Below are 25,395 nucleotides of genomic sequence, written 5' to 3' on the forward strand. Positions count from 1 at the left end.
CATAGAAGAAGGCAATATTTTCAGATTGGTGCTTTTTACGGTCAGCTGCGTAACAATAGTATTATTGGAGGGCTAGGTAACGTCATATCAAATGAAAATAATTGTAATTTGAAAGTCAATATTAGACTAATCATGGTGTCAGCTCCATCCTTAATGAAAACTGTTGCCAAGCTGACAACATGTTCACACTTCAGTCTTTCGTTTGCCAAATCTTTGTCTAAATAATGCATTATTTATACATTCACGTATTTAATTTGCCAAGAAATGCAAAGCAGACATTCCTTTTCATGACACAAATTTTACCATGAGCAATATTCAAAGCTCTTGTGGGCAATTGGCACGCATACAAGATGATTTCAATATGTTATTGGCAAACTAAGTGTGTATTTGTACAGTTTATCTTATAAATATATTTGAGTGATAATATTAATAATACTCTTTTTATGCTGCATGATATCCAAACATTTACATTCTAACTGCATCAAAAACTCCCAGAGACAAAATGTATTGAAAAAGTTAAACGTAATCGTTTTCTAAATGTTATTATAACATATAACATCCATATCTTTTAAACTTTAGCTCTAAATCAAATCAAAGTCAGAACCCAACATTGATAAATGTTGCCAAAAAGCATGTTGTTTCAACGTTATGTTTGAGTTGCTTAATGTCAGGACCTGATTCAACAAGTTCTCAACGTTGTTTTAATGTTTTGTGCCTGCTGGGATACTTCATTGACCCACCACATTTTAACTACATGCACAATATAACTACATTAACACAGCTTAATATTTTGATATCCAAGCCTTAACAAATAGATACACAATGCACCCAGAATTAGAGGAATGTTTATCGATTGTAAAATATGTTTTGTTATGTATTTTATAGTATGTATTTTTTCACACCATTTATCTTAACCGAACATGCTCCTTTACTTAATCGTGAAGGTTACCTGAAAGGTGCCGCGGGTTGCCCACGGTTAGTGATCAGGTCAATGCATGTGCCAGTGCAAAGATGAGTGAGGGAATGTTTAATGGTGTGCTCAGTGGTAAATTTAGCTTTAAAATGCACTCCGGAGGGACTTAAAGTACAAACCCCGTTTCCATATCAGTTGGGAAATTGTGTTAGATGTAAATATAAACGGAATACAATGATTTGCAAATCATTTTCAACCCATATTCAGTTGAATATGCTACAAAGACAACATATTTGATGTTCAAACTGATAAACATTTTTTTTTGTTGCAAATAATCATTAACTTTAAAATTTGATGCCAGCAACACGTGACAAAGAAGTTGGGAAAGGTGGCAATAAATACTGATAAAGTTGAGGAATGCTCATCAAACACTTATTTGGAACATCCCACAGGTGAACAGGCAAATTGGGAACAGGTGGGTGCCATGATTGGGTATAAAAGTAGATTCCATGAAATGCTCAGTCATTCACAAACAAGGATGGGGTGAGGGTCACCACTTTGTCAACAAATGCGTGAGCAAATTGTTGAACAGTTTAAGAAAAACCTTTCTCAACCAGCTATTGCAAGGAATTTAGGGATTTCACCATCTATGGTCCGTAATATCATCAAAGGGTTCAGAGAATCTGGAGAAATCACTGCACGTAAGCAGCTAAGCCCGTGACATTCGATCCCTCAGGCTGTACTGCATCAACAAGCGACATCAGTGTGTAAAGGATATCACCACATGGGCTCAGGAACACTTCAGAAACCCACTGTCAGTAACTACAGTTGGTCGTTACATTTGTAAGTGCAAGTTAAAACTCTCCTATGCAAGGCGAAAACCGTTTATCAACAACACCCAGAAACGCCATCGGCTTCGCTGGGCCTGAGCTCATCTACGATGGACTGATACAAAGTGGAAAAGTGTTCTGTGGTCTGACGAGTCCACATTTCAAATTGTTTTTGGAAACTGTGGACGTCGTGTCCTCCGGACCAAAGAGGAAAAGAACCATTCGGATTGTTATAGGTGCAAAGTTGAAAAGCCAGCATCTGTGATGATATGGGGGTGTATTAGTGCCCAAGACATGGGTAACTTACACATCTGTGAAGGCGCCATTAATGCTGAAAGGTACATACAGGTTTTGGAGCAACATATGTTGCCATCCAAGCAACGTTACCATGGACTCCCCTGCTTATTTCAGCAAGACAATGCCAAGCCACGTATTACATCAACGTGGCTTCATAGTAAAAGAGTGCGGGTACTAGACTGGCCTGCTTGTAGTCCAGACCTGTGTGGCGTATTATGAAGCCTAAAATACCACAACGGAGACCCCCGGACTGTTGAACAACTTAAGCTGTACATCAAGCAAGAATGGGAAAGAATTCCACCTGAGAAGCTTAAAAATGTGTCTCCCCAGTTCCCAAACGTTTACTGAGTGTTGTTAAAAGGAAAGGCCATGTAACACAGTGGTGAACATGCCCTTTCCCAACTACTTTGGCACGTGTTGCAGCCATGAAATTCTAAGTTAATTATTATTTGCAAAAAAAAATTAAAGTTTATGAGTTTGAACATCAAATATCTTGTCTTTGTAGTGCATTCAATTGAATATGGGTTGAAAAGGATTTGCAAATCATTGTATTCCGTTTATATTTACATCTAACACAATTTCCCGACTCATATGGAAACAGGGTTTGTAAGTAAATTAAGTTGAAAAGGTAATAAAAGTTGAATAATAGTTATAGTTGAATGATAGACTGACAAATTAACATTTGTATAAAAATATCGGGGTCTTTTTAAAGTTAATTTAAATTATGCAAGCAAGTGATTAACTATGACTAATCATGAATAATAAAAATTCAAAAGTTGTATGATACGTACGATCGTAGTATCCTTTGACTGTGCAAACTAGACTGAAGAGTTGGATCATCCAGCAGAAGCTCTTCTGCATCTCCAACACAAACACACATGCCAGAATCTGAAACATACACAGATATATAATTTGTTTTGTACATAAATATTAAATTACCCATTTGTACATCATTGTGTTTTTTAACATTAGGTTTAGCCTTCAAATAGAGTAGTTGTGAAATTAACAACTAATACACTATTTGAGTACACCCAAGCTTTGAGTTACTAAGAATATCGTAACAATTATGATTAAATGGTTAAATCAACATACTTACCGAAAGAACATTTTTTGATATGATGACTGCAACATTATAAATGATGAGACAGTCCCACATGGCGAGGCGCGTCCTGGATGGTTTGACCAGTAATTGGGTACCAAAAAGCAAAAAAAAGAAACAGGAGAGAAGGTATCCCAATCCAAAAACAGACACACGTGTAGCCCCTGTCATGAAGACCACTGAGAGCACAAACCAGAATAGGTGGCAAAAAACAAAAACCTTGGCCATGTCCAGGTAACTCCTGCAATATGAGAGGGACATAAATGTACAAAAGTTCAGATGGCAAATGAAAACATATCATGATTGATACATTCATATTCTTCTTCATGATGTTTGAGTTAACCTCCTGTATAAAGCAAATAAAACAAACAAGGCAGTTGAGATTGGCCTAAACTGCATTAGCTTCTTGTCTGTCACTTGTTGGATGGCAACTACTGCATTCATCAGGGCAGGTATCTCTCGGCCGTTATGTTTTCACACTGCTGTCGTTTGGCCTCTGATATGACCTCCAAGCCGGTAAAATAGGAGGTTGACCTCTCCCTCCGTCAGTGCTTTTCTTCTGATGTGCCCCATCCATCCGTTTTCTACCGCTTGTCCTTCTCACAATAGGTAAAAAGGAGCAATTCCTGGCCTACATGGGGACTTTCATATGGCTTTTTCTAAAGCTATTGTTAACACCTGAATGGATTGTGTCACTGGTATTAAAATATATATATATATATATATATATATATATATATATATATATATTCTGGACATTTTGAACAGACTAAGCCCTAGGAAGTCCACCACCGGCGTTTCATACCTAAACACCTGAAACGTTGTTTTTTTTGTTTGTTTATTTTTTTAACCATATTCTGCTTTTTTTTCAGTAGGGTTCTGGTTCTGATTTATTTCAAACATGGTACGTTACATATTTCCAGTTTCTCATTACAACGTAACTGAAAAGGAGCAGAAGGAAATACATTAAATACATTGTGATTCACATAATGAGATGAATAAGATGATCTCATTTTCAAGGAAGTTTAAGATATATCAAGATTCTTCTTCTTTGTAAACACAGAAACAAAACCACAGTTTCTTCAACTGGATCAAATTAGTACATTATTTAACTTCATTGCTTAATCCACTCCATAATTTAACTCTACGTACTGGTATGATAAATGTTTTAAGTTAAAAAGTTCCCTAAAGTTAGATTCGTTCTGCTTTATTGAGAGGAATTGTTACATATTCTTCGGTAGAGTTTTATAATTGCACCAAATCATTAAATTTAAATATATTTGATTCAATAAATAAAGGGTTTGCATGCTTCCTATTACCAACATTATGTATTATCTTAACTGACCTTTTTGTAAAACAATTAGTGAATTAGTGAATTTATAGGAATGTTCTGATCAAGGATTCATGTTACTGATCATCCATAAGCATCATAATTAAATTATCCCCTCAACTCCCCCCAAAATGGATTAACTCGCTGGAATAAAAAAAGACAATATAACATACATCCATAAACGTGGACGCATGTGAAAAAGTGCAATATATTTATCTGTACAGTAATCTATTTATTTATTTATATATATTAATTTATTTTATATATATATTTATATATTATTTATATATATTTATTTATTTATACATGCACCATATTGCTTTTTTATCCTGCACTACCATGAGCTTATGTAACGAAATTTTGTTCTTATCTGTGCTGTAAAGTTCAAATTTGAATGACAATAAAAATGAAGTCTAAGTCTAAGTCTAAGTCTAATGAATAAGATTGGCTGATTCCAATACTAATAATTAGGACATAAACAATATGGCCTAAAAAATAAAATCTCCAATTTTTTCCAAAAAACAATTTGATTTACGGGGTTTTCCCCTACCTTTTAAGGAAAACCAATGAGTACAAATGACATAGATAATTCAAAACAAGTTTTTTATTTTTAAATCAAAACTGGTAGTTTGAGATGCCACTGCATACACTACATCTTACTCTTAGCATTTGTATAACGTTTTTAGACCAGATATACATTTTATTTTTTATGCAATGATATTCAAAGAAATAAATTGAGAGCTTCTGTATGAATACTTTTGTCTAGAATGAAATACTTCCGTTAACACAACTGTAGCATTGCATATTGCATGCAAATAAATAATGATCTCCAACATCAAGATTAATAAAGTGCATTCCGGTACTTAAAAACTTCTGTATAGGGTTGTCCCGATAACCAATACTTTGGCATCAATACTAAAATGTATTTTCATACTTTTGAAACTTTTCAAAATAAAGTGGACCACAAAAAATCTTACAATACGTAAAACATAACACAAAGATTGCACTGGCAATGGCTGTCAAGTACTTAAGAAAATCGTCCGATACTCATCGGTTGCCAATTAATTGGCACGTCCCGAGTACTTTTATAATTATTTCCCATATTTCTGCACAATAATGCAGATATGGTAACACTAGCAGGAAGCAGAGAATATGAAGTGATTGTTTTTTTTATTCCACAACATATTTTGCTTAATTCTTTATTAAGGCTTACCGAAATTCAAAAATGTATCAACTTGAGAGGTAGCACTGATGATTAGATTATACAAGCCATTGAAATGTCTGCTCGCTTGGAAAACAACAATTCTTATCTACGATTTGACTCCCTCAAATGACCTTGGCACTGCTCACAATAGAAGAAGGCTGTTCTGAAGACATCTCTCGTTTTAGAGCTGCATGCGACTCTTTAGCGACATCTTAGTGGCTCCCTGGAGCTTTTCCAAAATTGTATGAAAAGGCTGGGGAAAACATGTTTTATTGTTTTGATATGGTTTCTGTAGGAGGACAAACATGACACAACCCTTCCTAATTTTTAGAAAGCCCACTGTTTAATATGTTTGTGTTTATGCTTCACTGATGAGAGTATTTGGCGAATGCCGTTTTGTCCTAATTTCGGCGGCCCTTGTCACTGTACTTGTGTGGACTGTGACGCAACAGTTTGTTTACGTGTATAACTTTCACCGACGCTGCCACAGAAAGACGTGTTTTATGCCATTCCTTCTTTGTCTCAATTTGTCCACCAAACGTTTTATGCTTTGCGTGAATACACAAAGGTGAGCTTTGTTGATGTTATTGACTTGTCGGAGTGTTAATCAGGCATATTTGGTCACTGCATGACTACAAGCTAATCAATGCTAACATTCTACTTAGGTTAGCTGTATGTACATATTGCATCATTATGCCTCGTTTGTAGGTATATTTGAGCACATTTAATTTCCTTTACTAATGTCCTCTATTTTTAATTTATATTGGCATGTCTCATGACACATTATCTGTATGTAATGTTGGCTGCATTTCTGATAGCTGTTTGTGTGACATGTTGTTTCAGACCCCAGCAAACACTACCCAGCTTGCACAGATTGTTATAAATCCATTAGAAGAAGACAGCCTGCTGTTTCCTTTAACTAGGACACACACATCTATAACTTTGACCATTCTAAGCCAGTAATTTCCAGGAGTTAGCTCACCCTCAGAGAAGCCTCAGTTTTACTAATGTTTTCCAATGTTGAAAAAATGTGCAGAATAAATATTACATTTCAACATTTCTGTCAATGAAGATTTGTGTCAGCCTCCGACACATAGTCATTTTGGTGTAAAAATGGCCTTCATTATAACACTTGTATAAGGCGTTTAATTTTTTGCGGCTCCAGGCAGATCTGTTTTCTTGTATTTTTGGTCTAATATGGCTCTTTCAACATTTTGGGTTGTCGACCCCTGGTGTAAATCCATCCATCCATCCATTTTCTACCGCTTGTCCCGTTCGGGGTCGCGGGGGTGCTGGAGCCTATCTCAGCTGCTTTGGGCTGAAGGCGGGGTACACCCTGGACAAGTCGCCACCTCATCACAGGGCCAACACAGATAGACAGACAACATTCACACTCACATTCACACACTAGGGCCAATTTAGTGTTGCCAATCAACCTATCCCCAGGTGCATGTCTTTGGAGGTGGGAGGAAGCCGGAGTACCCGAAAGGGAACCCACGCAGTCACAAGGAGAACATGCAAACTCCACACAGAAAGATCCCAGAATTGAACTCAGGACACTCGCATTGTGAGGCACACACACTAACCCCTGGTTCACCGTGCCACCCGCCTGGTGCAAATCATACAGTATAAAAAGGTATAATATCAATCTTCAAAACACAAAATAAGAAAAAGCACAAAAAAAGGAAAAGCATGTAATGAGGATTTTTAGAATACCGAATGTACCTGCAATTGATGAAGTTGGGTGCAGGGTTGAACAGTCGACCTTCCATCGGATTAGGGCTGTCTGTATTGTCTCCTGCCAGAACCATCCACTCCTCCGTATGCTCGCACTGAAACACTTTCCACTGCTGGGACGCACATATCAGCAGAACAAAGTCCACTGTGGAAGTTACATTAACATATGATACATGACAAAAAAAAAGTTAATACGAAAATAGGCACGAGTCCTTTTCAAGTTTTCAATAATTTAAGGAATTTTATTGAGCTCATTTAATTTCCTTTTCTTATGTCCTCTGTGTATTTAATTTATATTGGCATGTCTCATGACACATTATCTGTATGTAATATTGGTTGCATTTCTGATAGTTGTTTGTGTACCATGTTGTTCCAGACCACAGCAGATGTTACCCAGCTTGCCAAAGCTTGTAATAAACCCATTAGAAAAAGACAACCTGCCATTTCCTTTAACTTGGACACACAAATCTTTACCTTTGGCTTTTTTAAGTCAGTAATTTCCAGGGAGTATCCCATTCTCTGAGAAGCCTCTGTTTTACTAATGTTTTCCAATGTTGTAAAAATGTGTACAATGAATATTCAATTTCAACATTTCTGTCAATTAAGATTTGTGTCAGTTTGATAGTAGGCTAATATAGCTAATATAGACACTTACATAATGTGTTGCCTTTATTATAACACTTATAAAAGGTGTTTAATTTTTTCTGGCTCCAGACAAATTTTTATTTGTTTGTATTTTTTGTCCAATTTGTCTCTTTCAACATTTGAAAGAGCCAAATTGGACTAAGACCTCTGTATTTAGAGTGCTCTTTGATATAGTATGGCATCATATTGTCCTGTAAAACAAATCTGATATAAAAAAAATAAATAATTCAACCCACCTATCAGGTTTTTGGAGTTAGGGACTGTGTAGAAATCTGGTAGATAAAGCCATTTAATGAGAGCAGAGTTCATTAAAACTGGAGTGTTCCACCGCCATGGGTAATCTAGAATAAAGACCAACAAAAAGCAAAGTTTAAAAGTAAGGAAAGGCATAATATGACCACACTAACAGTAGTAAAAAAAAATAAAGTTACAACAAACAAACAAATAATAATCTGTTTTTTTTACCGCACAAACTTTTTGAGGAACTTTCCTATTTACCCGAGTAAATGCACCAAAAACTATCCAGGGAAATTTTTTGCTATGGGGCCAAAATAGAGCCGAGTAGCAAACAGAGTTTTTTTCCCCAACAACTTTTGGCTTGCAGGAACTTTTGTAGGGTATCTGTGTGCTGAAGAACGCTTACTTTTGAAACACTTTCAGTGTTTTTCTCAAATGTAGTATTTCAACTAGCAGTTCGCAACCCAGTCGGTTAATTTGTATTAGCTATATTTCTATGCGCAAAGCTAGGTGAAGTGGACACATTTTTTTTTTTTTTTACAGGCCAATAAACAATATTTTGCGGAAAATTTAACTCGAAAATTCAAAATTCTCAGTACAAATGGAACGCACCATAAAAGTCTAGACTGCAAATGATGAACCACTGCAATTCCCTCCCTGTGTGTGAGGGTCTCACGGCAGCACCTGCTACTGCTCGTTGAGGACAGTATTTTTGCGTGTCAGTTTCCGAGACACAAAATAAGTTTCTAATAACACTGGAAAAAGTTGCAAAATTTGTCGCTAGTAGCTGTTTAGAAAAAAAGTTGCCAAGAGGATTGGAAAGACGTAGACAGACGCGCCTGGCAGAGGACAAAGCACGGGAGAAGCAGGGGACAGCCAGCCCTCAAGCCAGTGAGAGACCACACCCCACACGGGCAGAAAGGCAGGATGCCCCGCCCGGGGGGGCCCAGAGACTCCCAGCAACCGGACGGGAATACCGCCCCCGCCCCACTAGTAGGGACCCCAACGATGGAGATGGAACAACCAGCAACCGCCCTGTCAAATCCCCCCCCCCCCCCCCCCCGAGGGAGGGGAAAAATTAAAAAAAATTAAAATAAAATATATTTAAAAAATCAATGAATAAATAAATAATAATAATTATATATTAAAAAATTATTAAAAGAAGATCACAGACATGCTGACACACAAGGTCACTCCCCCAGCAGCTGGCCGACTTGCAGCACCAAGCTACCACAATAGACGCGGGAACGAGACCCAGCAGGCCCCAACCAAGACGGGCACCCGGAAGGGATGGACGGCGGGACCCAGGAGCTCCAGACACGCAGTCCGGATGCAGTAACCTGAGGCGCCGACCCCCACCTGACAAGCAGGCCCAGAGCGTACCCCCAGAAATATACATACATACATATACATATACACACACATATACATATACATACACATACACACATATGCATATATACATCTACATACATACACACATTTACATACCTACATCCATCCATCCACATGCACACACACATATACAGGTAAAAGCCAGTAAATTAGAATATTTTGAAAAACTTGATTTATTTCAGTAATTGCATTCAAAAGGTGTAACTTGTACATTATATTTATTCATTGCACACAGACAGATGCATTCAAATGTTTATTTCATTTAATTTTGATGATTTGAAGTGGCAACAAATGAAAATCCAAAATTCCGTGTGTCACAAAATTAGAATATTACTTAAGGCTAATACAAAAAAGGGATTTTTAGAAATGTTGGCCAACTGAAAAGTATGAAAATGAAAAATATGAGCATGTACAATACTCAATACTTGGTTGGAGCTCCTTTTGCCTCAATTACTGCGTTAATGCGGCGTGGCATGGAGTCGATGAGTTTCTGGCACTGCTCAGGTGTTATGAGAGCCCAGGTTGCTCTGATAGTGGCCTTCAACTCTTCTGCGTTTTTGGGTCTGGCATTCTGCATCTTCCTTTTCACAATACCCCACAGATTTTCTATGGGGCTAAGGTCAGGGGAGTTGGCGGGCCAATTTAGAACAGAAATACCATGGTCCGTAAACCAGGCACGGGTAGATTTTGCGCTGTGTGCAGGCGCCAAGTCCTGTTGGAACTTGAAATCTCCATCTCCATAGAGCAGGTCAGCAGCAGGAAGCATGAAGTGCTCTAAAACTTGCTGGTAGACGGCTGCGTTGACCCTGGATCTCAGGAAACAGAGTGGACCGACACCAGCAGATGACATGGCACCCCAAACCATCACCCAACCATGCAAATTTTGCATTTCCTTTGGAAATCGAGGTCCCAGAGTCTGGAGGAAGACAGGAGAGGCACAGGATCCACGTTGCCTGAAGTCTAGTGTAAAGTTTCCACCATCAGTGATGGTTTGGGGTGCCATGTCATCTGCTGGTGTCGGTCCACTCTGTTTCCTGAGATCCAGGGTCAACGCAGCCGTCTACCAGCAAGTTTTAGAGCACTTCATGCTTCCTGCTGCTGACCTGCTCTATGGAGATGGAGATTTCAAGTTCCAACAGGACTTGGCGCCTGCACACAGCGCAAAATCTACCCGTGCCTGGTTTACGGACCATGGTATTTCTGTTCTAAATTGGCCCGCCAACTCCCCTGACCTTAGCCCCATAGAAAATCTGTGGGGTATTGTGAAAAGGAAGATGCAGAATGCCAGACCCAAAAACGCAGAAGAGTTGAAGGCCACTATCAGAGCAACCTGGGCTCTCATAACACCTGAGCAGTGCCAGAAACTCATCGACTCCATGCCACGCCGCATTAACGCAGTAATTGAGGCAAAAGGAGCTCCAACCAAGTATTGAGTATTGTACATGCTCATATTTTTCATTTTCATAGTTTTCAGTTGGCCAACATTTCTAAAAATCCCTTTTTTGTATTAGCCTTAAGTAATATTCTAATTTTGTGACACACGGAATTTTGGATTTTCATTTGTTGCCACTTCAAATCATCAAAATTAAATGAAATAAACATTTGAATGCATGAGTCTGTGTGCAATGAATAAATATAATGTACAAGTTACACCTTTTGAATGTAATTACTGAAATAAATCAAGTTTTTCAAAATATTCTAATTTACTGGCTTTTACCTGTATATACACAACAACAAATCCATACACAGGCCGGCGGGACAGCGATCAAGCCCCGGCACCCACTGCCCACTGAGAACCAGCCGATCTCCTCCCCCAAGCCCCACAGGTCCGGCCACGCACCCCCGTCACCCAGGGACAACTCCCGACAAGCCCGCTCCCCAGACGACGGCATGACAACGGGCGTGAAGGGCGGCGCGGCAGTGCGCAAGGGCATCCCAGTCCCACACCCGACAAGCCAACCAACACGACAATAAACGAATATGAAGCTGGCAAGTTTGTCACCCCCGATAACCACCACGTGCATGCGCTGCCACCAGTCACAACATCAGCCACCCCCCTGTACCGGACCCAGCAGCCACGGGCGCACACACCACAAACAAACAGCAGCAGAAACAGCAGCTGCAATACCCCCAGACAGCCAGCACCACTCGATCATATCAAAGCGATCGGAAAAACTGCGACTGGCAACCACATGCCAACAGGATCACGGAGACCAGCCAGCGCCACCCGCCAGTCAGCCCAAACGCCAACATGCAAACAAGAGACATTAACCCCCCCCCCCCCCAACTCAAACCCGTACAAACACACCACCGCCCAAACAACCGAGACACAGCATCTCGACCAGACAAGGGGGCCGTGCCGCCACCGCATCAATTCACCAACACAGACCCCACAGCGCAAGGTCGGGCCACACGGGCACGGACCCCACCCAACAGGAAGCGAAACCCGCGCGACGCCACACACAAATAATAATTACATTTAAAAAAAATAATTACAAAAAATAAAAAATAAAAAATAATAATAAATAAATAAAAATTAAAAAATAAAAATAAATGAATAAAAGCCTCACACCCTCAGCGAGGTCTCTGCCCGAGAATGGCAGGCCACCAGACTGCAGTCCCCGCAACCCGCGCCGGCCAAGGAGGCAATGAGGGGTGCGCCGTACTCCCGAACCCCAACCCCCCCATGCATGTGTACAAGGCCCCCAGAGTGTCTACAGTGTAGTTAAAATTAGGAGGTCAGCCGTTACAGCCGACCTCCAGTCCCTATTGATGTGTGTACTGTAGCGTGAGTGAGATATGTATGCTTGTGGGAACTAATAATGCGATTAAAATTGGGGCATATCAAGGTCATGGTGGGTCCCAACCAAACCAAGCCCCCCAAATCCTAAGTGTCTAATATGCAGCTAAGATTGAGGGATGGACGAGCAGGGGACACGACAGGAGGACTGGAGCCCCATAGGAGGAATCCTCATCCCCCCGCCATGCCTCCCCGCAGGACATTTCCCCCAAAGTATAAATATGTTTGAGTGTGTGTGCTATAAGTAAGAGGAGTAGAGGGCCCGGACATACACCCCCCCCGTACTGTGCAAGGTCAGCTGTCATTAGGAAGCCGACTGCTGGGATGTTCATATGTTCCCATTTAGATGAAAAATGTCTCATAATCCTCGCGGAAAAAAAGGGGTGGGGAGGGGTGAGGAGGGGCAGGGGGCGGAGGACCAAGCGTCTTTTTGTGTCGTCCTCGCCAGTTTCGGGTCCTAAATGGCCGTCAAAGTGTCTCAACTTGTCAGATTATATCTTCCGCCATCTACTTTTTTAGGTGAGAGGCATGATTTATGATCTACAATAAATTTACAGGGAGCAAGGAAGTGAGGAAGCAGCAGACCACTCGATAATGTAAACATAAGCACACAAGCTTGTGATCATGGTGCTGCTATAAATAGTTTGTCTGCGTTAGCGCTTATAATAACAATATTACTAATACTAGGTTAATATTTGAGTCACGAAATGTAAATTGAGTATTGTTGGCGCTTTTTGAATGGTTATATATTGGATTTTATGAGCAAAATAGTGGAGCTCCCATTGGCCCTGCTGTAAGCACACTTTTATTTACATTTATTCAATATTTGGAATGAATTAAAATAAATCCATCCGTATCATTCACAATGATTGTGAACAAAATTCCCAAGAAAGTGCAGTTCCCCTTCAACCCTTCAATGACCGTTTGTGTAAAACTCGGCCTAATTTCTTAATATTTTAATACACTTTAGTCAAATAAATCTGACCAAATATTGTATATTTCTTTGGATGAAATAAATATAGAAATATACCACTTCCTATACGTCATCAGTCTGAACTTTGATGTGCGGAGGAAACGCAAACCAGACAGGTCCACAGAAACCTTTTAGTTCCAGGAAAAGAAACAGCATGTTGTCGTGTAAATGATCAAGTTAGATAAGGCTATTATTTTTTAAGAAAAGGGAAAGGTACCTGTTCTATATAGAACATTTCATTTAATTCAATGAACTTGACCTCATATTTAACATAAATTAAGGACTTACCTTTGCAGAGAGCAGGTGGAATACCCACACACAGTAAATACTGATAGATCATGAAGATGGCCAGAAAGAGACAATATTTTGGCCATATCTTTGCAATTGTTGCCCGACGTCGCCTCACTAAAATGGCAACCAACCAACAACCATGTATTATGACCAAGAAGTTCATCCGTTGGCCAATCACATTCACAGTCATCAGGAAGCAGATCTATAAACAGAAAAGGGTATTTTTGAGATGAACTGGGGTAAAAAAAAATGCTTTGGCTACAACACAAACTTGAGTTGGAGTACCTAGAGAGATTATGCAGGCAATAATGACGATACTGTCATGATCCGATGCCCGGGTTATGTGTTGTTTGGTTTAGTATTTCCTTAGTTGTTGGTTATTTCTGGTTCAGTACGCTTCTTTGTTTTCTTTGTTGCCATGGGTGCTGATTTTTGTCACCTGCCTTTGATTAGTAGTCGGGACGCTCACATGCTCCCGGTCACTAATCAAAGAGCTATTTATTCCTCCCTCACGCCATACTCTGCCTGGCAGTCTTATGACAGTTATGTTGGTGTTTATTTTTGATCTGAGTTTAGAATTACTAGCTTCTTGCTCCATTTTTGGCTAGTCTTTTTGCTAAGCTTTGCCGTAGCTTCTCGTGCCATACGCACGTTTCTTTTTTTCGTATTGTTGTCCTGCTTATTTTGAATAAATCATCCTTCTTACCTGCACACTGCTTCCGGACGTCCTTCTGCATCTTGGGGAAACAACTACCGCAAAATCATGCGACCACGACCTGACAAATACAATACCATACCATACCAACTTTACGAGGTATGCATGCTACCTTGACGATGCCATAGCTCAACATCCATTTTGCGACATGATAGTAATAGTATTAGGTCCACACTGAAGACCTATCTAGGTACAAAATGCACGACCTGCCACCTACTCATATACACACCAGCCCCTTTACTGAGCACAGCTTCTCCACACATCTTAAAATAAAGTCTCCGTCAGTCAGATGGTGGAAAACATAGGCGGTAAAGCTGAGACTTATTTGAAATACAGTGGTACCTCAATTTAAGAAGTACTTCTACAAACCCCGTTTCCATATGAGTTGGGAAATTGTGTCAGATGTAAATATAAACGGAATACAATGATTTGCAAATCATTTTCAACCCATATTAATTTGAAAATGCTACAAAGACAACATATTTGATGTTCAAACTGATAAACTTTTTTTTTTTTTGCAAATAATCATTACCTTTAGAATTTGATGCCAGCAACACGTGACAAAGTTGGGAAAGGTGGCAATAAATACTGATAAAGTTGAGGAATGCTCATCAAACACTTATTTGGAACATCCCCCAGGTGAACAGGCAAATGGGGAAGAGGTGGGTGCCATGATTGGGTATAAAAGTAGATTCCATGAAATGCTCAGTCATTCACAAACAAGGATGGGGCGAGGGTCACCACTTTGTCAACAAATGCGTGAGCACATTGTTGAACAGTTTAAGAAAAACCTTTCTCAACCAGCTATTGCAAGGAATTTAGGGATTTCACCATCTACGGTCCGTAATATCATCAAAGGGTTCAGAGAATCTGGAGAAATCACTGCACGTAAGCAACTAAGCCCGTGACCTTCGATCCCTCAGTCTGTATTGCATCAACCAGCGACATCAGTGTGTAAAGGATATCACCACATGGGTTCAGGAACACTTCAGAAACCCACTGTCAGTAACTACAGTTGGTCGCTACATCTGTAAGTGCAAGTTAAAACTCTCCTATGCAAGGTGAAAACCGTTTATCAACAACACCTAGAAACGCCGTCGGCTTCGCTGGGCCTGAGCTCACCTAAGATGGGCTGATACAAAGTGGAAAAGTGTTCTGTGGTCTGATTAGTCCACATTTCAAATTGTTTTTGGAAACTGTGGATGTCGTGTCCTCCGGACCGAAGAGGAAAAGAACCATCCGGATTGTTATAGGCGCAAAGTTGAAAAGCCAGCATCTGTGATGGTATGGGGGTGTAATAGTGCCCAAGACATGGGTAACATACACATCTGTGAAAGCGCCATTAATGCTGAAAGGTACATACAGGTTTGGAGCAACATATGTTGCCATCCAAGCAACGTTACCATGGACGCCCCTGCTTATTTCAGCAAGACAATGCCAAGCCACATGTTCAATGTAGCTTCATAGTAAAAGAGTGCGGGTACTAGACTGGCCTGCCTGTAGTCCAAACCTGTCTCCCATTGAAAATGTGTGGCGCATTATGAAGCCTAAAATACCACAACGGAGACCCCCTGACTCTTGAACAACTTAAGATGTACATCAAGCAAGAATGGGAAAGAATTCCACCTGAGAAGCTTAAAAAATGTGTCTCCTCAGTTCCCAAACGTTTACTGAGTGTTGTTAAAAGGAAAGGCCATGTAACACAGTGGTGAACATGCCCTTTCCCAACTACTTTGGCATGTGTTGCAGCCATGAAATTCTAAGTTAATTATTATTTGCAAAAAAAAAAAAAAAAAAGTTTATGAGTTTGAACATCAAATATCTTGTCTTTGTAGTGCAATCAATTGAATATGGGTTGAAAAGCATTCGCAAATCATTGTATTCCGTTTATATTTACATCTAACACAATTTCCCAACTCATATGGAAACGGGGTTTGTAATTATTAGTATTTTTTAGATACAAGCTTTTCTCTGCTTTTGTTATGCTTTAAAATGCCAGCAACATTTGAGTTACTGGTATGTTGCCTGCCCCCGCAATTAAGAAGAAAAGGAAATAGAAGAGTTATCAGCCTCCCCACCGTTAGCTAATGCAGCGAATGCCAGAATGAACCTCGCAAGATCCACCCCAAAACATCCGGTCTTAAAAGCGAAAGACACTCAACAAGCCGAAGAAACAAAACACGATCGATCGTGACGGTGCAGCAAACCCGGCGGGGGCAGTCGCCAGTGTCCGTTTCAGGGTACAATATCAAAAAGGCAGACATTTATTCAGCAAAATATGGAGAAGTTAGTGATGGTGTTTGCGACGGAGAAGCAGCTTAAAGGAGACACCGCAGAAGGTTTGCTCTCCCAAGTATAAATGGCCAGTGTTCAGAGTGGTACTTCTCGTTAGAGCCCCCCATATGATTAAGAGCGGTCCGGGCAAAGTGTGGGTGAACTGCTGTTAAAGCTATAGTGGCAAATATCCAAAATCGAACGTAAAAAACAACATCTCTCTGGTCGCCCTCCAAGGTAAATGCTGTACATTACATTACTTCATTAAACTACTGTAGTTTTATGTAACATGTATTGTTTTTCAAACACATTTCTCACTAAAAGTTAGTTTTTCATGTTAAACTTGTGATGTTTTGAAATTATTTAAAATCATTTCAATGGACGACGCTGATGAAGATACCAGTGTTGTGGAACTGAATAAAAAATTGAGGTACTACTGTATAAGTAAAATCTAATGAATTAGATTTGACTATGAAAATCCTTAGTTGAACACATGAGCACATGATGAATGTACAGTATGTACCGTATGTACCTCTGACCACATGGATGTAGTGGTGAAACATTGAACAACAACAAAAAGTTGTAAAATCAACATTATGAAAACAACACTGAATACGCTAATTACCTCTAATCCAAACTTGTAGAACGTGTAGTTGAGCAGGTACTTGAAGCATGGTATGAGGCCTTTGTCTAAAGTGTCCCTAGTGGCTTCTGGGAACAGGGCAGGTATGCTCGGGGGAGATTGTTGAAGCTGACGGTAGTGGTGAGCCTGATGACGATACACTGTGGCCTCGATCACCAACAATAGCAGCACGACTAAATGGCTCTGCAAAAAGGTCAACAGATCAATATTGTATTAAACTTGTGTAAAATATACATAAACATCTGAAGCTTTAGGGCAGGGGTAGGGAACCTATGGCTCTAGAGCCAGATGTGGCTCTTTTGATGACTGCATCTGGCTCTCAGATAAATCTTAGCTGACATTGCTTAACACGATAAGTAATGAATAATTCCGCTGGTAATCACAGTGTTAAAAATAACGTTCAAAATATAAAACATTCTCATGGATTTCAATCCATTCATCCATTTTCTACCGCACCTGTTCAAGAAGTCGCATTAATGGTAAGAAGTATTTTATTTATTATTGGTTAGCTTCAGAATAACAATGTTATTAAAAAGAATAAGAGACTTATTGTACTCTAAAAATGTTGGTATTATTTAAAAATGCAAGCATTTAGTTGTATTCAGTGTTAAAAAATATTATATGGCTCTCACGGAAATACATTTTAAAAATATTTGGCTTTCATGGCTCTTTCAGCCAAAAAGGTTCCCGACCCCTGCTTTAGGGTATGGCATATGACTGGGGATGGGTATCGAAAACAGTTTCCTGTTCAGAACCGGTTCCCAGTGTATCAATTCCTTGAAATTGCTTTCCAATTTTTTTAACTATTTCCTTAACGAGGCCACAGCTGATAATGACATCATTACGCAACGTGCACAGTGACGTCATACAGCACAATGGCGGCGCCCGGGCAAAACAAACGCTCTAAAATTACATTTGACAAGAAATGATTGCACCAGCGCTACTTGTAATAATTGCAAGATTGCTTTTTCATCAAGAGGACATACGTGCATTATGCTGAGACATTTGAACATACAGCATGAAATGACTAGTAACGCTAGCACGTCATCTGGCGTGAATACAACAGGTACTAACTCACCACCTATCATGTTAGCGCTATTATTTGTTAAATTGAAATGAATGCCTTCTCATTGAGATGACCAAGACTAGAGACATATTCCGACTGGCTCCGAGGCGGGCTGTAAGTACTTGCTCCAGTTCATTTTTACTGCCCGGTGCTACAGTTTCTCCTTTTACCGCCGCAGGGAAGAGAACATGCAGGACAGACAAGAAGTGACTAAGTTTGTGGTCAAAAGTCTGACTCCATTTGCCACAGTGCTCCTGATTTTCAAGAGGTGACTTTTTAATCATAGATAATGATAAATGATAAATGGGTTATACTTGTATAGCGCTTTTCTACCTTCAAGGTACTCAAAGCGCTTTGACAGTATTTCCACATTCACCCATTCACACTGATGGCGGGAGCTGCCATGCAAGGCGCTAACCAGCACCCATCAGGAGCAAGGGTGAAGTGTCTTGCCCAAGGACACAACGGACGTGACTAGGATGGTAGAAGGTGGGGATTGAACCCCAGTAACCAGCAACCCTCCGATTGCTGGCATGGCCACTCTACCAACTTCGCCACGCCGTCCCCATAGTTGGAGAAAAAAATGCCGGTTTTCCTGTAAACACATTTTCACTGTCATTTCCATTATACAGGTGAAACTTATAAAATTAGAATTACGGGCAAAAGTCCATTCGTGTCAGCAATTCAACTTTAAATGTGAAACTAATATGTGATATAAACTCATTACATGCAAAGTGAGACATGTCAAGCCTTTATTATTATTTTGATGGTCATAGCTTACAGTTTGTGAAGACCCCACATTTTGAGATTTTTAATTCAAGGTTTTTATAAACTGTAAACCATAATCATCACTAATATATCAAAAGAAGGCTTGAAATATCTTGAGTAGCATGTTATGTGTATGATCGTTTCACCTTTTAAATCTATACAAACCATTCTACTATTTTGAGTTTACCAGTATTTTTGAGGGAGATGACACAAGTTTTGAAAATGTTACTAAATGTTAGATTCTTGCCTAATGTCCACATGTTTTATTTTGTTGAATTGTACAGAAGAATATTTATTTCCAATTGTTTTTTTTTTCTATGCTACATATGTGCCTCTTAACAACCTCACTGTTGGCTTTGTAAGGTAATGTTACCTCTAAACTATGGTAAACTAAATTAATGCTATTCTACCCTTTTGTTCTCTTTTTTCCAAATAAGAATCGATAACAGAACCGAAAAGAAACCGAATCCTTAAACAGAATTGAAAGTGGAATCAGAAACGGAAAGATCTTATCAATTTCCATCCCTATATATACCTTTTTTTTAAAGGGTTAAGTGTGTAACACTTAACCCTTTTCTACATTTGGTCAAAGTATACTAATCAAGAAAAACATTTTGAACATACTGTATATAGAACATAACATCTTCATCTCTACACACATATCCATAAATATCCTTTGTGACTGAATTGTCATGTTTATTAGGAGCAATGAAAATGTTTATTTTTCAATGCCAACAAGGTAGGTACATTAGACATGTTTTCCGTTTTTAAAAACATTGTTCTTGTTGAACTTCGTTCCTCCCTGGCATCTTGGGTTCCTACCTTACATTAAAACATAACATTTATGGGAGATGAGATGCTCTTTAAGAGGGCTTGACTCGAATTCAGCATATACTGTACACACAATATACCTTGCTATAGTCCAGTACGGTAGCTTCCTTCCTGATCCCGAACCATCTGGCCGGATCCACCGGTGCCCCATAGAGGGAAGAATTCTTTATTTCCTTTTGGGACAGGTTGGTTTCATTTTGCAGAGGCTGTTAGGGAAAGAGAAAGAAACTGTTAAGCAGGACAATCAACAATTGTTAACCGAAATAACCACACATTGAATTGAATTAACCTGTGTTAAGGCCCCACCAAGGAACAAAGCATCACTGGAAAAATGATAAAGGTGTCTGCTGCAAAATTATGAAAAGTAAAAGGGATAGACAAACTATAAATACATGTAATAAACATACAAATCCTTTGACTTCATTCTTGGTTCGAGCTGTGCCATGGGTCCTTATAAATAGACAGGTGTGTGCCTTTCCAAATCATGTCCAACCAACTGAAAAGGTGGACTCCAGTTAAGCTGTAGGAACATCTCAAGGATGATCAGTTTAAACAGGACTTTTTAGCATCATGGCAAAGACTGTTAATAATTAATTTGTTAATAAATTTGCAAAAATTAAAAAAGAAAAAAAGAGTTTCACTATTTTTATTATAGGGTATTAGGGTTGTACTTTATACCAGTACTAACAAACTACCACGAAAATACCGGTACTTTTTTAATCCACATGTTGCCGTGCAGGGGAGAGCTGAGGTGCATGTTAAGTGTGTCAACGCGCGCGCACTCACAGAGCGCACAAGGAGAAACAGTGTGGAGAGGAAAAATGGAAAATAAAGGCAATTCTACTGGTTAATAAAGAGGGTTCGTGAAGCACATAATGAATGTATTTGGGCTTCAATACTATCGATCAAGGTGACGCCACACGCCAGCAAGCGCTGCTTTAAAACATGCCTCTCCAAAGGTGGAAAGACAATATTACCAAATTTGGGTAAAGACTTAAATAATCATCCAGACCTGCAAAATGAGTTTCAGCTCCCCTGTTGTGCCCATACAGATACATAGACGTGCACGCAGCTGTTTGGCTTGATGCCAAATAATTGCGGAGTTTAAATCGCCCAAGTAGCGCAAACTAATGTAAGTGAAACAATTGAAATGTGTAACTACCGGTAATTACTACAATTTGTGTTTTGTCTTTGCCAATGTGTGTTTTACCTGCTACGTGTCTTATTTGTGTACTTTAGGCATAGTATTGTTTTTAGTATTTACTAATGATAGGTTGATTGGCAATACTAAATTGGCCCTAGTGTGTGAATGTGAGTGTGAATGTTGTCTGGCTATCTGTGTTGGCCCTGTGATGAGGTGGCGACTTGTCCAGGGTGTACCCCGCCTTCCGCCCAAATGCAGCTCAGATAGGCTCCAGCACCCCCCGCGACCCCAAAAGGGACAAGCGGTAGAAAATGGATGGATGGATGGATGTATTTCTCTTAAAGCACAGACCAAGAGTGGCAACCATAAATCATGAAGCATTTAATACAATGTCAGTAAAGCTTTTTATTATATTATAACCTGATCCCAGATTGTGGCAGGCTATATGTAATACAGCGGCTGGAATAAGTATTTAACACATCACCATTTCTATATATTTCCAACAGTGCTATTGATATGTACATTTCACCAGATGCTGGGAACAATTCAAGTAATCCATACATACAAAGAAAGTAGAACAAATAAGATCAGAAAATAAGTTGTGTGTAATAATGTGAAATGACACAGAGAAAAAAAGTATTGAAAACATGAAGAAATGGAGGTGCAAAAAGGTATGGAAAGCCAAGACAACACCTAAAATCCATCAGTTATCAAACAGCAATCCAGCCCCTTGTCATGGCAAATAAATATCAGCTGGTTCAGTCATAATTGATAGCCTACAAAAAGGTCTCACTGCCGAAGTGTGAGTCAAGACACATCTCACCAGACACTTACTCAGTTGCCTAGTGGTAAGAGTGTCTGCCCTGAGATCGGTTGGTTGTGAGTTCAAACCCCGGCCGGGTCATACCAAAGACTATAAAAATGGGACCCATTACCTCCCTGCTTGGCACTCAGCATCAAGGGTTGGAATTGGGGGTTAAATCACCAAAAATTATTCCTGGGCACCACTGCTGCCCACTGCTCCTCTCACCTCCCAGGGGGTGAACAAGGGGATGGGTCAAATGCAGAGGATAATTTCACCACATCTAGTGTGCGTGTGTCTATCGTTGGAACTTTAACTTTAACTTTAATCTCATGATGGATAAAAGCAAAGAGATGTCTCAAGACTATAGCAAACTTATTGTTGCAAAACATAACCATGGCATTGGTTACAGGTGCATATATAAGCTCCTGAATGTTCCAGTAAGCACGGTTGGGGCCATAACACATAAATGGAAAACCAATCATTAAACCATAAACATGCCTCAATCAATGTACCCTCTAATTTTTCATGTGTGTGAGCAAACGCACAAACTCCCTGAGCATTCAGTGAAGCACATGTGAACAACATCAGACGTGCACACTGTGGCCACACCAGCGTCACACCTGTCCCAAACCTGACATCATAACAATTTAAATGTTTTATTAAAATAATTTTCTGATATAAGTGATTTTGCCCTCTTACAATAACAAAAAAACATGTTTTTCATGACCTATGTGCTAGTATTGTATGTCTGGCTGCGGGTCCTGCCTTTAAAAGAAATGTTACCCCTTTCAGAGATTACATTTAGTTCCTGTAACTTTCTGTCTGTAAAATACATCTTTTTATTAGCATTTATGAAATCTAGTGACAATATTTCATGAATAATATCCTTAGATTAACATTCTTAATAAATGGCAGTAAAATAAGCACACATCTGATTGTAGAGTCAGAGTGTTACAACCTGGCATTTACACATTGTGTGGTGTTGGGGTTGTCTGACTTTTTGTGTGGCCATTAACGCAGCACTGTCTAAGTGCCATGAGTGCTTGTGTTGGTGCAGGTGAGAAAGCGAGCTGCTTCTGTTGAAACGACGGATGATAATGTTGGTTTAAGCCTGGTTTGTATGGCAGAAAATTACCAGTTTTTATAGATAAAAGTTTTTTGTACTCATGTTTTTGGTGTGGTTACAAACAGTTTTGCTCAATAAAGTGATTGATGGAATTCCTGTCCATAAAGTGTCTCGACAGACGATATTTGAACTGTGTTGACAAAGATTGTTGTATTCATTGGGGCCACTCTTGTTGTCACCTGTCACTCACAGAGCTGCATTGCAAAATCATACAGAATAAATTGTAATGTGTTTATTTTGTTTAGTTGGGATTTTTGATTTCCTGCGCGGCATTAATTTGCTGTGCGCAGAGGACGCCTGAGCAATTGCGCAGGCGCGCACCTTAGAGGGAACGTTGGCCTCAATCAGGCCAACATTTTGAGGCCAACGTTTTGCACTCCTTCTGTTAGAGGAGTGCAAAGAGTAATCAGAAGAGTTGTCCGAGAGCCAAGGACCACCTGTGGAGAACTTCAAAAAGACCTGGAAATAGCAGGTACTGTTGTTACAAGGAAAACAAATAGTGGGTAATGCACTCCACCGCCATGGCTTGTATGCACGCTCACCACGCAAAACCCCATTGCTGGAAAAAAAAGCTTGCTGAACATTTGGACAAGCCAGGTAAATACTGTGAAAAAATAGTCTGGTCTGATGGGAGAAACATTTTTAACTGTTTGAATTCCATAATGCACATCACGTTTGGAGGAGTAATGACACTGAACATTACCCTAAAAACACCATAAGAACAGTGAAATTCGGAGATGGAAACATGATGGTGTGGGGCTGTTTTCTGTTCTGGTAAACTTCACATTATTGAAGGAAGGATGAATGGGCAAATGTACAGAGACATTCTTGACAAAAGTCTGCTGCCATCCTAAACATACTTCCAAGGAAACTCTCAATTGGTTTCAAAGAGAAAAAATAACGTTGCTAGAATGGCCCAGCCAATCACCAGACTTGAATCAAATTGAAAATCTATGGAAATAATTTTAACTCAAGGTTCATAAAAGAAATTCATGGAACCTTGAAGATGTGAAGACTGCTTGTGTGGAGGAATGGGCCAAAATCACACCAGAGCAATGCATGCGACTAGTTTAATAACAGGCACATTTAATATTTAGGTATTTTGATCATTCTAAGCATATGCGGCGCATTAATTTAAAAATCGCATTTTTTTTTCATCACTGATTATTATTCACTACAGACTTCATGAGAGCCAACAAACATAATAAAATGTCACTTACTGTACAAGGTCTGCTGTCATTAGGATGCCGACTGCTAGGATGTTCTTATATTCCCGTTTAGATGAAAAACGACTCATAATCCTTACGAAGAAAAGAGGGGTGGAACAAGCGCCTTTTCGCGTCGATCTCGCCATTTTGGGTCCAAAATGGCTGTCAAAGTGAATCAACTTGTCGGAATACGTCCTCGTCCTATTTCCAGGTGAGATGTATGATTTATGACGTACAATAAAGTTTGACGAGCAAGAAATCGAGGAATCAGCAGAGCAGTCGATGATGTAAACATTGGCAGACAGCTTGTGATCATGGCACCGCTATAAATAGTTTGTCTGCGTTAGCGCTTATAGTAACAATATTACTATTAATTAGTCAATATTCATGTCACAAAATGTAAATGGGGCATTTTGAATGTTTTTTTGGGTGGATTTTATGAGCGGAATAGAGGACCTCCCGTTGGCTCCGCTGTAAGCAGACTTTTATTTAAGTTTATTTAATATTTAGAATGCATGTCATGTCTTTTGTAATGATTATAAAGGATAGGCAAAATGTAAAAAAAAAGTGCAGTTCCCCTTTAAATGTGCTCACTTTGAGAACCACTGCATTAGTTTGTGTGAAGAAGTCGTTGTGGTTTGTGCAGCCCTTTGAGACACATACATTTTGATTGATGGAATGATTGATGGATGGAGAGGCATTATAGGGACATAGATTTGAATTGTTAATTCTGTAAAGCACGTTGCATTTTGAATGTATGAAAAGCACTTCTAAATACATTTTGACTAATTAAAAACATTCAAGAGTCGTAGTGAAGTGGTGTGGAACTGCACTGCTTCGTATAAAAAGATAATATATCAACTCATTGGTTACCTTATTCAGAAGAAACACAGCAAACCGCACCCAACAATGATGTACAGTAAATGCAGATTATTCTAAATGAATACCTTGTTATTTTTAGTAAAGCAAGAATTGTTGATACCATTCTTGTCTAGGATTTCCCATTTTGTAACCGGTTAGTGTGTGTGTGTAAATGGAGAAATCAATTATTATGTTTGGCATTG

The 25,395-nt window shown here is 39.4% G+C and overlaps 1 protein-coding gene across 1 annotated transcript in view; it reads right to left on the minus strand.

Moving 5' to 3' along the window:
* The window catches only part of piezo1 (piezo type mechanosensitive ion channel component 1 (Er blood group)), a 237,591-nt gene that overhangs the window by 64,160 nt on the left and 148,036 nt on the right, over positions 1–25,395 (minus strand). The window contains exons 21-27 of the mRNA XM_072916588.1: positions 20,129–20,254; positions 17,366–17,566; positions 13,749–13,953; positions 8,292–8,396; positions 7,399–7,555; positions 3,137–3,380; positions 2,832–2,928 (exon numbers count right to left, since the gene is read on the minus strand). Of these exons, the coding sequence (XP_072772689.1) occupies positions 2,832–2,928; positions 3,137–3,380; positions 7,399–7,555; positions 8,292–8,396; positions 13,749–13,953; positions 17,366–17,566; positions 20,129–20,254 (1,135 nt within the window). The remainder of the gene's footprint in view (positions 1–2,831; positions 2,929–3,136; positions 3,381–7,398; positions 7,556–8,291; positions 8,397–13,748; positions 13,954–17,365; positions 17,567–20,128; positions 20,255–25,395) is intronic.

This window comes from Nerophis lumbriciformis, linkage group LG02, assembly GCF_033978685.3.
Source record: "Nerophis lumbriciformis linkage group LG02, RoL_Nlum_v2.1, whole genome shotgun sequence".
NCBI classification, from domain to species: domain Eukaryota; kingdom Metazoa; phylum Chordata; class Actinopteri; order Syngnathiformes; family Syngnathidae; genus Nerophis; species Nerophis lumbriciformis.